The following is a 12,902-nucleotide window of genomic DNA, read 5'->3' on the forward strand; positions in this document are numbered from 1 at the left end:
GGGGTATAATTTTAACAAAGTGTGTCGACCTTCTCCTTTGCGGTTGGCACTTGTGCGTCTGTGTAAGAAATACTTGTCCACCGTGAAGGCGTCAGGGGAGCCTCCCATGGTGCCTTCTGGATGTGCTACTGCCTTATCTTTCGCCCATGGGTCTGTAGTCCGGCTGGAAGTGCTTTCTGCACAGGGTGAGCTGACGTTTGCAAAGAGTCCTTTTTTTCCAGTTCAAACATCCGAGTGATCCGTATCAAGCTCTGAATGAATCACCCACCTCCCGTGGCAGGGCAGTCCACCTCAGCCACAAACCCAGCCGCCACGTACGTGTGGTCTGTGTCCAGTCTCCACCCTGTCCCATGGGTTGGTGTGTCCGTGGGCTGGTGTGTCCACGGGCTGGTGTGTCTAGCCTCACACAAACACCACACTGTTTTCATTTCTGTGCTTTATAGTGTGTTCCAATACCTGATAGTATAAATCCCTTTCGTTCTTCTTCAAAATTGCCTTTGCTATCTTGGGTCTTTCATATTTCCATATACATTTTGGAATCAGCTTGACAGTTCACACACACACACACTGAAAACCTGCTGGAACCTTATTGGGATTGTATTGAGCCTACAGATTCACTGGGTGAGAGCTGACATCTCCATACACACGGTATCCCCTCCACGGTTTAGATCATCCACTGGGTGAGAGCTGACATCTCCGTAAGCACAGCAACCCCTCCGTGGTTTAGGTCATCTGTCATTTCTCTCAGTAATGTGGCATGTTTTTTAATGTAGAGGCCTTAAACCGTTCTTCATAGAATTTTTTGAAGAAATTTATCTATTGTAATAATTTATTATATCAGTCTTTAAATTTCCTCTCCAAACTGTCTTTTGCCAGCATACACAATGTCTTCTTGTCTAGTGACCTGTCCTGCCGCATTCACTGATGAATTCTGACAGCACGCTACAGGTGCATTCGGATTTTCCATGGACATAATCACACTGTCTATGAAACACAGTTTCTTCTCAATCCTACTCTTTTTTTTCATGCCATACTGCGTTGGATACAACTTCTGGCACAATGGGGAACAGAAACCACAGTACTAGATGCCCTAGTTTTATCTTCTATCTTAGGAGAAAAGATTTTAACATCCCTCAGTAAGTCTAACATTAACTGCAGGGTTTCTGAAGATACCTTCTGGCAGATTAAAGGCATTCCTATCTATTCCTAGTTTGCCAAGAGTTTTTTAGCCTCCTTGAGTGCTGAATTTTATCAAGTGCTTTTTTCTATCTGTTTAAATGACCTGTACAGATTTCCTCACTTATTCTATATTACGTGGTGAATCACACCCAGACTCTGAATGCAAATCAATCCTGCATCCCTACAGTAAAGCCCACTTTATAATGATGGATCATCCTTTCACATATTGCTAGATTGAAGTTACTAATATTTAGGACTTTTGTGTCCATGTTCATAAGAGAGACGGGCATGTTATTTTCCTTCCTGGGAACCTCGTAAGAATCTGGAAATCAAGGTACTGGGGCCTCATGAGGCAGGCAAGGTGTGCTTCCTCCTGCCATATTCTCTGTAACAGCGTGTGTAAACTGCTGCTAGCTACTGCTCAAATATGGGACTGAATTCACCCATACAGCTATTGAGGTCCAGAGTTTTCTTTGTGGGATATTTTTAAATTACGGATTTAATTTTTTAATAAATATTAAACATCCCAGATTTTCTGTACCTCCTGGTAAATTGTTTTCTAAAAAAAAGTCTCCTCTAAGTTGTCAAATTTATTGATGTTTATAACATCCCTGCGTTTTTCTTTTTTTAATGTGTAGGACTGGTAATGATCTATCCATTTTCATTCTGACAACTGGTAATCTGTATTTTCTTTTTCTATCTTGATTAATCTTGTAGGGGTTTAATAACCCTTTCAAAGAGCCAATTATTTTGGCTTTGCTAACTTGCCTACTGAACGTGTTTAATGTTTTGTTAATTTCTGCCTTAGTAATTGCATATATTACTACATAACGCTTACTCAGTCTGCCCTCGACGTGTATGTTACTTCTCTGATGATGCAAGGATGTCATGACACTTTAACACTATTTGCCTCCCCTCTGTCTTCTGGGCCATTTTGTCAATAGCACACACCTGACCATAATCTGAAGCCCGCCAATCCTCATCATCACCATTCCACTGTCGACGTTAACCTGGGCGCAGCCACATCAACTGTTTCCGTTGTCCTTTACTCCCTCCTCCGGGACACGCTTCCCTCTGAGATCACTCCTTTTCCACGTGGAGGGGGTTCTGTTGATGAGGAGTTCTCTCGTTTTTGTGCCTCTAAAACTGTTTTCACTTCACCTTTATTTCTGAAGCATGTCTTCCCCAGGGTGCAGCTGGAGATTAGTTATTTTTCTCATGCGTTTTGAAGGCACATTTCCGCTGTCTTCTGGATTCCATAGTTTCTTCTAAGAAAGTCAGGTGTCAGTCTTGTCCCTTTAAAAATCATGTGACTTTTTTCTCTGACTTTAATGTGCTCTTAACATTTTTTTTCTAGTTTGAATCTGCTTTTCTAAGATTTTATTTTTGCCTTTGGTTTTCAAATTTTTATCACGCTATGACCAAGGGTGTTTTTGTTTGTGTTTTTTCTTTTTTGAGACAGAGTTTTGCTCTGTCCCCCAGGCTGGAATGAAATGGCGTGCTCTCAGCTCACTGCAACCTCCATCACCCAGGTTCAAGCAATTCTCGGCCTCAGCCTCCTGAGTAGCTGGAATTACAGGCGCCTGCCACCACACCCGACAAAAATTATGTATTTTTAGTAGAGATGGGGTTTCACCATGTTGGTCAGGCTGGACTCAAACTCCTGGCCTCAAGTGATCCACCTGCCTTGGCCTCCCAAAGTGCTGGGATTATAGGCGTGAGCCACTGCACCCAGCCAAGGGTGGTTATTTTTTTTTTAATTATTTGAGACGGAGTTTCGCTCCTGTTGCCCAGGCTGGAGTGCAATGGCAATCTTGGCTCACTGCAACCTGCGCCTCCCAGATTCAAGCAATTCTCCTGCCTCAGCCTCTCTAGTTTTTTTTTTTTTTTTTTTTTGAGATGGAGTTTTGCTCTTGTTGCCCAGGCTGGAGTGCAATGGTGCGATCTCGGCTCACCGCAGCCTCTGCCTCCCGGGTTCAAGCAGTTCTCCTGCTTCAGCCTCCCGAGTAGGTGGAATTACAGGCATGTGCCACCACACCCGGCTAATTTTGTATTTTTAGTAGAGACAGGGTTTCTCCATGTTGGTCAGGCTGGTCTCAAACTCCCAACCTCAGGTGATCCACCCGCCTCGGCCTCCCAAAGTGCTGGGATACAAGCATGAGCCACCACACCTGGCAAGGGTGGTTTTTTAAAACGACAAATTTATCTATTCATAGAGCTTCTTGAATCTGTGACTTGAAGTATTTGGACAGTTTTGGAAAACTCTCAATCGTTACCTCTTCAAATATTATTTCTATCCATTTTCTCTCTCTCCTGTTCATCTAGCACTCTATATTCTTTAGATTTTCTATCATTTTTTCTTTTGCATTTCAACATAAGTTTTCTTATGCCCTGCCTTCTAATTCACCAATCCTTTTTTCTGCTTTGTCTATGTGGAGATTTAGCTAACCCACTAAATTCTTAATTTTAATTATATTGTTCAATACCAGAACTCCCTTTTTAAAATAAAATGTAAGTTCTCTGGTAAAAGTCTATACCATTTACTATTTCCTTTCACATGTTAATAACACAGATTGAATATCCCTCATCCGGAATGCTTGGGACCAGAAGTGTTTCAGATTTTGAACTTGTTTTCAGATTTTGGATTTTATTTTCAGATTTTGGAATATCTGCATTGTACTTATTGGATGAACATTCCTCATCAAAAATCCAAAAACCTAAATGTTCCAATGAGCATTTCCTTTGTGCGTTAGGTTGGCTCAACAAGTTTCAGATTTTGGAGCATTTTGGATTTTGGAGTTTTAAATTAGGGATGCTCAACCTATAAGCTGAGTGTCCAACCAACTATTTGAATATCTGCATCACCTGTTGGTCAGTTTCTACTTCCTGTTTTTCCTTGGCTTTAGTAATTGGATCCTGTTACCTGTGATGCCTGATGACTTTGGCTTAAATCCCAAACACTGTATGAAAAATTGCAGAGATTCTAGATGATGGGATTGTCCTCTGTCTTTGGAGAGACAACATAGACATGATTCCAGGCTATACTTTAGGTTTGGTTGGTCAGGGCTGGTCTACTTCTGGTTTACCTTCATCTCTCATGGTCTCAAGCAGAACTTGTGTTTACAAGAGTTCCTCCTCCTGGGTGGGCCTTAAAATCCAACTTTCGTCTTCTTAGTACTCTGAGGGTACTCCAATTTCTGTTCAGCTTTTCCTGTAAAGTACTTGTTGCTTGACTTCTTAGACTCTCACATCACGCACTCACCAGCGAATATGGATCAGCAAAAGCCTGCCTCAAGGGGAAAACGGACCGAGTGCTGCAATCCCCTTGTGCTCTAGGGTTTTATTCCTAAGGGTCCTGAACTCTAATTTTTGTCTCTCCAGCCCAGTAAGACCACTAAAGCTATAAGCCACCACTGCTGTTCAGTCTCCATAAGCTGAGACACAAGCTGGCAAATGTCCTGGGGGTGAGAAGGCAGTGATGATGAGCCTGAGTGATCTGGAAACACATGCCTCTCTAGGCCTGGCTCCCAGCTGCTCCGATGTTTCCCCCATGTTGGATCCATGTGTGTCTGCATCTATCTGTGTGTCTCTGGGTGTCTATCTGCATGTGTCTACATGTCTGTGTTTATCTGCATGTGTCTGCGTGTCTGTTTATCTGTGTCTCTTCATGTCTGCATGACTGTTTATCTGTGTGTCTGCATTTATCCGCATGTGTCTGCGTGTCTGTTTATCTGTGTCTCTGTGTGTTTATCTGCGTGTCTACATGTCTGTGTTTATCTGCACATGTCTGCGTGTCTCTTTATCTGCATGTGTCTAGATGTCTGTGTTTATCTGCATTGGTCTGCATGTCTGTGTTTATCTGCATGTGTGTCTGTGTGTCTGTGTTTATCTGTGTCTCTGCATGTCTGTGTCTCTGCGTGTTTATCTGTGTGTCTCTATGTCTGTTTATCTGCATGTCTGCATGTCTGTTTATGTGTCTGCATGTCTGTGTTTATCTGTCTCTGCGTGTTTATCTGCATGTTGTCTACATGTCTTGTTTATCTGCATGTGTCTGCATGTCTGTGTTTATGTGTCTCTGTGTGTTTATCTGCATGTGTCTACATGTCTGTGTTTATCTGCATGGGTCTGCATGTCTGTGTTTATCTGCATGTGTCTGCGCATCTGTGTTTATCTGCATGTGTCTCTATGTGTCTGTGTTTATCTGTATGTCTCTGTGTATCTGTGTGTCTCCAGCTCTGTCTCTGCAAGTCTCTGCGTGTCTGTGTCTCTGTGTGTTTATCTCTGTGCATCTGTGTTTATCTGTGTGTCTGCATGTCTGTGTGCATCTATGTGTGCATTTTTCTGTGTGCATGTGCCTGTGTTTTTTGTTTTTGTTTTTGACACAGAATCTCACTCTGTCGCCCAGGCTGGAATGCAGTGGCGCGATCTTGGCTCACTGGAACCTTGGCCCTGCCTCCTGGGTTCAAGCAATTCTCCTGCCTCAGCCTCCCGTGTAGCTGGGATGATAGGTGCTCACCACCACGCCTAGCTAATTTTTGTATTTTTAGTAGAGATGGGGTTTCTCCATGTTGGCCAGGCTGATCTTGAACTCCTGACCTCAGGTGATCTGCCCACCTCGGCCTCCCAAAGTGCTGGGATTCCAGGCGTGAGCCACCGCACCTGGCCACGTGTGTATGTGTGTTTTAACCCAGGTTTTACAGTAGCTCTCAGCAGGAGAGCTGGTCTGACCTGTGAGTCCTGCCCAGCACATGGAACCGTCCGCAGTCATTCTTTGGGAGCTGAGCCCTTGTCAGGCACTGTGCCAGGGCCCAAAGGTCAAAATGCCCACGTTTTCAAGGCTGTGCCTCAGGGCGCCCCTCAGATGACACCCCTGCCCTTGGCCCTCCCCGCCCTTCCATGGAGCACAGATGGCAGCAGATTCTGGGCTGTCCCCTAACAGCCACTGACCATGGTCAGTACTCGGCACCCACCTGTTTACTGCCCCTCTGCGCCATGGGAAGCAGCGCTCTGGACTTTTCTGCAATTTTCTGTTGAAAAAAGGACAAGAGAAGGAAGACAGGAAGAGCAAAAAAGGTGGGGAAGGGAGAAGAAATGGTCAGCTGAGCGCAGGGCTCTGGACGATGGTGCAGCAAAACACGCCTGCCACTCCCAGAAGAGGCTGCCGGGGCCGGGGCTGAGCTCTGCCAGCGAGTCGCTGGATGGCCTCTGTCCATGCCACTCCCAGAAGAGGCTGCCGGGGCCGGGGCTGAGCTCTGCCAGCGAGTCACTGGATGGCCTCTGTCCACGCGTGGGAGCTCTCTGGGCCCCAGTTTCCTCACCTGTCAGAGCAGGGTGAGACCTGTTCTTCCTGCTTCCCCAGAGCTACTGTGGGTCAGCTCTTGAAGGTAAATGTCCTCTAGGACACATGCCCTGAGGCACAGTCTGGATCCTGGCTGCCTGGAGACTGTCTGCAAGAATGACCCTCTTCTTTGCCTTTGGGGATGGGGCTGCACGAGGCCCACAGGGACAAGACAGCCATGAGGGTGCTCCGGGAACCGAGGCCCACCCCACCTGGCCTGCAGACCCCCGCTGCCCCCACCAGCACCTCACCTTCTGCACCACTCCATAGCACTGAATGGCATCTGAGAGCTGGGTTTTCAGCCGGTCCAGCTGAGGACGCTCCTGCTGCAGACGCTCCTGCTGCAGAGAAGGTACAGCTGGCACGGCATGGGAGGCTTGGCCCTGCCCCAGCAGCCCCCACCACCCACACCTCCTCCCGCACCGATGTCCCACCTTCCCACACTCAGAATGGGGCTCGCCATCAACTACTTCCCCTCCGTGTCACCGTCGTCTCCACAGGCACACCCAGGGTCCCCAGGGACACCATCACCACAAAATCCGGCGCAGGGGTCAACACCGCCTGCCGGAGCCAGGAGCTATTCAAGGCACATAAACCTGGCCCCACATCACCTCCGCGAGAAGCACTGTGACTCCTCTTCCACAGCGCAGGACATCATGGCCCTGAGTCCCGAGTGACTTGTCTGTGGTCACATAGGTGGTGGGGCCACTGCCAGAACCATCCCCCTCCGCAGCATCTCGCCTGTACCTGGGCTCCCCGTGGCCACCAGGGTCCACCAACCCCAGTTCCTTCCTGCTGGGATGTTCGCCACCACACCTCAGCGCCCACCAGGCACCTGCTTCCAAGCTGGAGCTGGAGAGGCACGGAGCCGGGGTGGGGCTGGACACGCAGCCCTGGGGCAGCCTCATTGCTCTGGCTCACCGTGGGCACCACCCACCAGCAGGTGCACCAAGGAGCCCACAGCTTCCTCCCAGCACCCACCCCATGGCTATCGGAGGATTGGAGAGAGCCAAGGCTAAGGCGGGCTGGTCTGGGGTAAACCTCTGACAGCCGAGGGGCACTGGGAGCAGCCTACCACAGCCTTGACCTCTTCCCACAATCGAAGGCACTACATCTCATCGAAGCATCCACGGCCCACAGAGTCAAAGACGTGGTAGGCACCGACTGTGCACCCACCAAGCCGCGTGAAGGAGCCATTCGCTTCATGAGGAAACGGCCTGCGCAGACCACCCAACTCTGCTCTCACCCCACAGAAACGCCTCTCAGAATCGCAACCCTCCACCATGTGGGGCCTTGCTCAGCACCTCACGTAAGCGCAGCGCCTCCCGTAAGAGGGACCCAGCATGTATGCTTGGATGAATGAGTAAATGAATAAGTGACTCAGGCACACCTGAGTCAGAGAATGGAGAACAAAGCTACAGAGGAAGAGGTCAGACACAGGCATCGATGCTGGTCATGCTGCTGCTGACATCACTGCCCGAGGGCACAGGCCAGGGCAGCACCCGGTCCCCACAGAGTGGTCCCCGCAGGGCGGCCATGGCTATGAGGAATGACCCATGCATGGAAAGGCTCCAGGCCGCTCAGCACAAAGCTCCCAGTGTTCCTGTCATCTACCTTTAGGGAGACTCTGGCCACCCCATCACTGGACAGGGGGCTGCTGCCTCTGTTACAGTTTTTTAGTGTAACTAACTTTTGAACTGATTCTACTTTTTTAAGTACAAGTTTTATTACTGTCTAATTTAGATCTGATAAAATTTACCCACTTTAAGTGTAGAGTTCAGTAACTCTTAGTTGTACAGCCATCCCCACAACCCAGTTTTAGAACATGCCCATTACCCCAGAAAGGGCCCTGTGCCTGCCTGCAGGCACCCCAAAACCAAGCCCTGCTCCCAACCCCGACAACTGCTCATCGACTTTTGGTCTCCAGAGATTGCATTTTCTGGATGCTTCACACAAACAGAACCACACACTGTGTGTTTTCTTGCGTGGGGGCATGCGGTCTTCCAGCCTCACCACATTGTGGCCTGCCTAACTCTCCGCTCCTCACTGCTGACCACACCCAACGCGGCACTGGCCACGTCACATGTATTTTCCACAGGGAGGGCGGCATGCATTTCCCCTGTAGGACTGGCTGAACCACGCTGCTGGCTCTGCAGCAGGCCGAACTTGCAACCCCAGCCCTCCCAAGGCAGTGAGAGCAGCTATGGGCAGCACCTACGGCAGGGACAGATTGGCGTCTTGCTCACACTGTGCACGTGAAGCAGGTGTGGCCAGCAGCTCACACTGTACGCGTGAAGCAGGTGCAGCCAGCGGCTCACACTGTACGCATGAAGCGGGCGCGGCCAGGGGCTCACACTGTACGCATGAAGCGGGTGCGGCCAGGGGCTCACACTGCACGCGTGAAGCGGGTACGGCCAGCGGCTCCCACTGCACGCGTGAAGCGGGTGCGGCCAGCGGCTCCCACTGCACGCGTGAAGCGGGTGCGGCCAGCGGCTCCCACTGCACGCGTGAAGCGGGTGCGGCCAGCGGCTCACACTGCACGCGTGAAGCGGGTGCGGCCAGCGGCTCCCACTGCACGCGTGAAGCGGGTGCGGCCAGCGGCTCACACTGTGCTTATGAAGTGGGTGCAGGCCAGCGGGCTGCAGCTTGCTGACTCCTGCCCCGTAAAATCTTAGGGTTCAGCAGTATTTAATCTTTTGTCACAGGTACCCTCCAATCTTCAGCAACTGGGCACTGACCTGGTGTGGTGGAGCGGAGGGTGTGGGGACAGTCAGAAGTGGGGACAGGGCCAGGCGTGGTGGCTCATGCCTGTAATCGCAGCACTTTGGGAGGCAGAGGTGGGAGGATCACTTGAGGCCAGGAGTTTGAGACCAGCCTGAGCAACATGGTGAAACCCCACCTCTACTAAAAACACAAAAATTAGCTGGGCATGGTGACGGGCGCCTGTAATCTCAGGTTCTCAGGAGGCTGAGGCATGAGAATCACTTGAACCCTGGGGGCAGAAGCTGCAGTGAGCCAAGATCATGCCACTGCACTCCAGCCTGGGAGACAGAGCAAGACTCCGTCTCAAAAACACACAAAAAAATTGGGGACAGGGTGGAAACGAGGGAACAGCCCTGGGGCAGCTGAGCTGGAACGGTAGTGATGGCTGTGGCGGTGGGTATGCTGATGGCCACTGCCACGGCAATATGTCTGGCTTGAGGCCCATGCGTCTGATAAGGCGCCAAGGTAGGTGAGGGGACAGGGAGGGTGCACGTGCAGGTGGCCTTGGGTGGCGGATGCAGCAGAGGGGCAGGGGATGCAGAGCAGGGGAGAGGATGGTGAAACAAACAATGGCGGGCCATCAGCTTCCAGTAAGGCCTGGCCAGGAAGACCCAGGGTGCTCTTGTCCCCACTACTGCATAAGCCAAGGACAGCAAGAGTCCGGATGGCCACACCAGCTCCCGGCACGTGGTCAGCACACGGCTGCTGCCTGAATGACTGCACACAGGTTCTGAGCCATGGAGCCAAGGGAGGCTGGGTGCCAGGCCAGTCTGTGTCCATCCACACGTCAGCCTCCCTGTATCCTGCCTCGTGTGACATCCCTGCTCCCATCACAGGCAGAGGGGTCCATTCCTCTCCTCCCTCCCAGCCCCAGACCCCAGGAACATACCGGGCAGGAGCTGCGCAGCAGCTCGGCCATCTGCTTCACGGAGCTGGCGCTGGCTGCGATGGTCTTGTTGGTCTCCTGCTGTGCCGTGTGCCTGGGGGCCGAGAAGGAGCCAGGAGCGAAGGCAGGGGAGGAAGGCAGCAGAGAGCAAGGGCCCAGAAGGACGCAGCAAGCAGGGACACACGGGCCGAGTGGGGGAGACAGAGACAGATGGATGGACAGGCGGAGAGAGGGCCAAGAGACACACAGAGACAGAGAAAACAGCAGAGAGGAAAACAAGAGTAGGGAAAGGGTAGCAAACAGAAAGAGGCAAAGACTCAGAGAAAGAGAGAAGGGAACAGAGACGAGCAGCGGTGATTCCCACAGAGAAAGAGGAGGGGGCCCAAGAGCCACGACAGGGAGAGACAGGCAGACACCCAGCAAGAGATGGGGGAGACGGGCAGACACACAGCAAGAGGCAGTGGGGTCAGAAAGGCAGGCAGAGAGAGACGGCACAGGTAAGCTCTGGCTGGGGTGCGTGGCCCAGCCAGAACAGTGGCAGCCGGGCCCCACCAATCGGCCACTGCGAGGACCACCTTGCTCCCCCGCCGCAACCACCCCCAAATACCCCACAGACAGGAGGCTGAGCCACGAGCCCTCCCTGCAGAAAGGCCCGTCTCGGGGTCAGCTCCCCTCGGAAAACCAGCAGGAGAATCAGGGCAACAGCGCCATGGCCAAGGGAGGCCAGCAGTCCCCACCCCCCTGCACACTTCTGAGGGGTGCACACCTCTGAGGGGCCCCGGGTGAGACGGTTCTCACACCCAGACCCAGGGAGACACAAGGAGGCCAGGACAGTCCCAAGTTACAGTTCCAAGCATGACCTCGAAAGCAACTGGGAAGACCAGCCCGTCTCCCGCTTGGGGTTCGCCACCCCCATCCCTGGAGAGAGAAGCACCAGGGCAACGGTACCCCAGCCCGGCTGCAGGCACACACACCAACTGCAGAGAGGACCCTGGCCTGCTGGAAACTGGGGAGCCTCAGTGACCCTTTCAAGTACAGCCCAAAAGGCCCCTGCAGGCCCCTCAGGCATCACCCAGGACCTGCACCAAGCAGGCCTTGGGGCCGACACGTGGGAGCGAGCCTGGCACCACCACTGCAGGCCAAGCCTACAGGAGCGGGGCCCACCTCCTGATACCCACCCTGGGCGGGCAGAGCCTGTGGCACACAGAGGAGTAAGACTGCCCCCCAGAACAGGCACCCAGCAGGCTAGAGAGGGTGTGGGCCAAGGAGGGCAAGGAGCCATAAGGTTACTACAGACTAGGCGGGAACCGCGGGGACAGGAGCTTTCTTCCCCGGGGCCTTGGTCAGGGCCACCTCCTCCTGCGGCTGGCGTCTGAGGCTTTGTAGAGCCTCCAGTGCCTCCAGCTCCCAAACACGCCTCTTCGGCCAACCACTGGCTTAACACTGTGGGAAGGATGCAGAAGCAGAGTGCCCCTCACCCCCGCTCCCACCAGTCCCCTCCTCACCCTGGGCTGCCACGCAGCCTCTTGTCCCTCTCCCTGGGCTGCCACTTGGCCTCCCGTCCCCGGCCCACTCACCACTGCATCCCCTCACATTTTGTGCACAGCAGGCCTGAGTGATTCTGCTAAAGACAGTTCAGATCTTGCCAGTCCAAACCTCAGAGCTCACCAACAGTTCCACATCTCATTCCGGTCAAAGCCAAAGTCCCTCTAGCACTGCTCTAAGCCCACGTGGGTGGCCTCCTGCACCTGCAACTTCACCTCCCCACACCACCCTCCTGCACCTCCGACTTCACCTCCCCACACCGCCCTCCTGCACCTGCAACTTCACCTTCCCACACCACCCCTAGGTTCTAGGCCCACGTGGGCAGCCTCCTGTACCTGCAACTTCACCTCCCCACACCACCCCTGGGTTCACTTCACTCCTGGCCCATGAGTCTCTGCTGCTCCTGAATGAGCCAGACAAATCCCTGCCTTAACACTTTCCTAGGCCAGATGCAGACAACCAAGCACTAGTTGCTGACCCAGGAGCAGCTGTCTGTGGTCACGCTGCCACCGTGGGCAACGCCCCCAGCACCAACACCTTCCCAGACAGCTCCCCTGGGAGGGCCAGGCAGGTCACGGCTCACACTTTTCTCTGCTCCGCGCTGACCTCTCCACTCCTCTAGACTCCCATGTGGCAGGGGCTCTCACTCATGCCCCCACTCATGCCCCCACTGAAACATCCTCATGGAGCCATTAGTGCTGGAACGAAGGCAGCCCGTTTCCTGTAGGCAGTGGGTCAGGCTTTTCTCTTTCCAGGCAGGATCTCGTCTCATTTGTGCCTCCCTCACAAACTGTTAGCACCATGCAGGATCAAAGTGAACAAGGCCTCCTTACCCAACCTGGCAATACCCCAGGCATCAGATCACCCTGCCAAGTCCATCGTGGGAACAGGAGGTTGCCAACCAGAAAACCCAAGACATGATGAAGGGAGTGGGGAATGAGAGCCACCAGTCAAGGAAGGGCAGCCAGACGGAATGGCACTGCAGAGGGGCCACCTTCCATGATGCTCGTCCCAATAAAAGGCCCAGAGGAGACCTCCACTTACAGCCATGGTACCAGGCAGTACCTCCTACCTCAAACAAGCAGAAAATACATTTTAAACAAACACACACACAAAGCTAAGGGATGCAGCTAAAACAGTACTTACAAGGAAATTACTGCTTTAAATTCTTATATTAGAAAAGAGAAAAGA

The 12,902-nt window shown here is 52.3% G+C and overlaps 1 protein-coding gene across 25 annotated transcripts in view; it reads right to left on the bottom strand.

Annotated features, from left to right (window-relative positions):
* The window catches only part of TSNARE1 (t-SNARE domain containing 1), a 133,133-nt gene that overhangs the window by 40,568 nt on the left and 79,663 nt on the right, over positions 1-12,902 (bottom strand). For 21 of the 25 annotated variants that reach the window (XM_055347962.2, XM_055347968.2, XM_055347976.2 and 18 more), the window contains 3 exons: positions 10,170-10,260; positions 6,769-6,858; positions 6,150-6,206 (listed from right to left, as the gene is read on the bottom strand). In XM_055347962.2, coding sequence (XP_055203937.2) covers positions 6,150-6,206; positions 6,769-6,858; positions 10,170-10,260 — 238 coding nt within the window. The remainder of the gene's footprint in view (positions 1-6,149; positions 6,207-6,768; positions 6,859-10,169; positions 10,261-12,902) is intronic. The other 4 variants (XM_063709564.1, XM_063709554.1, XM_063709553.1 and 1 more) reach the window with 1 other exon arrangement.

Source organism: Gorilla gorilla, chromosome 7, assembly GCF_029281585.2.
Source record: "Gorilla gorilla gorilla isolate KB3781 chromosome 7, NHGRI_mGorGor1-v2.1_pri, whole genome shotgun sequence".
In the NCBI taxonomy this organism is placed as follows: domain Eukaryota; kingdom Metazoa; phylum Chordata; class Mammalia; order Primates; family Hominidae; genus Gorilla; species Gorilla gorilla.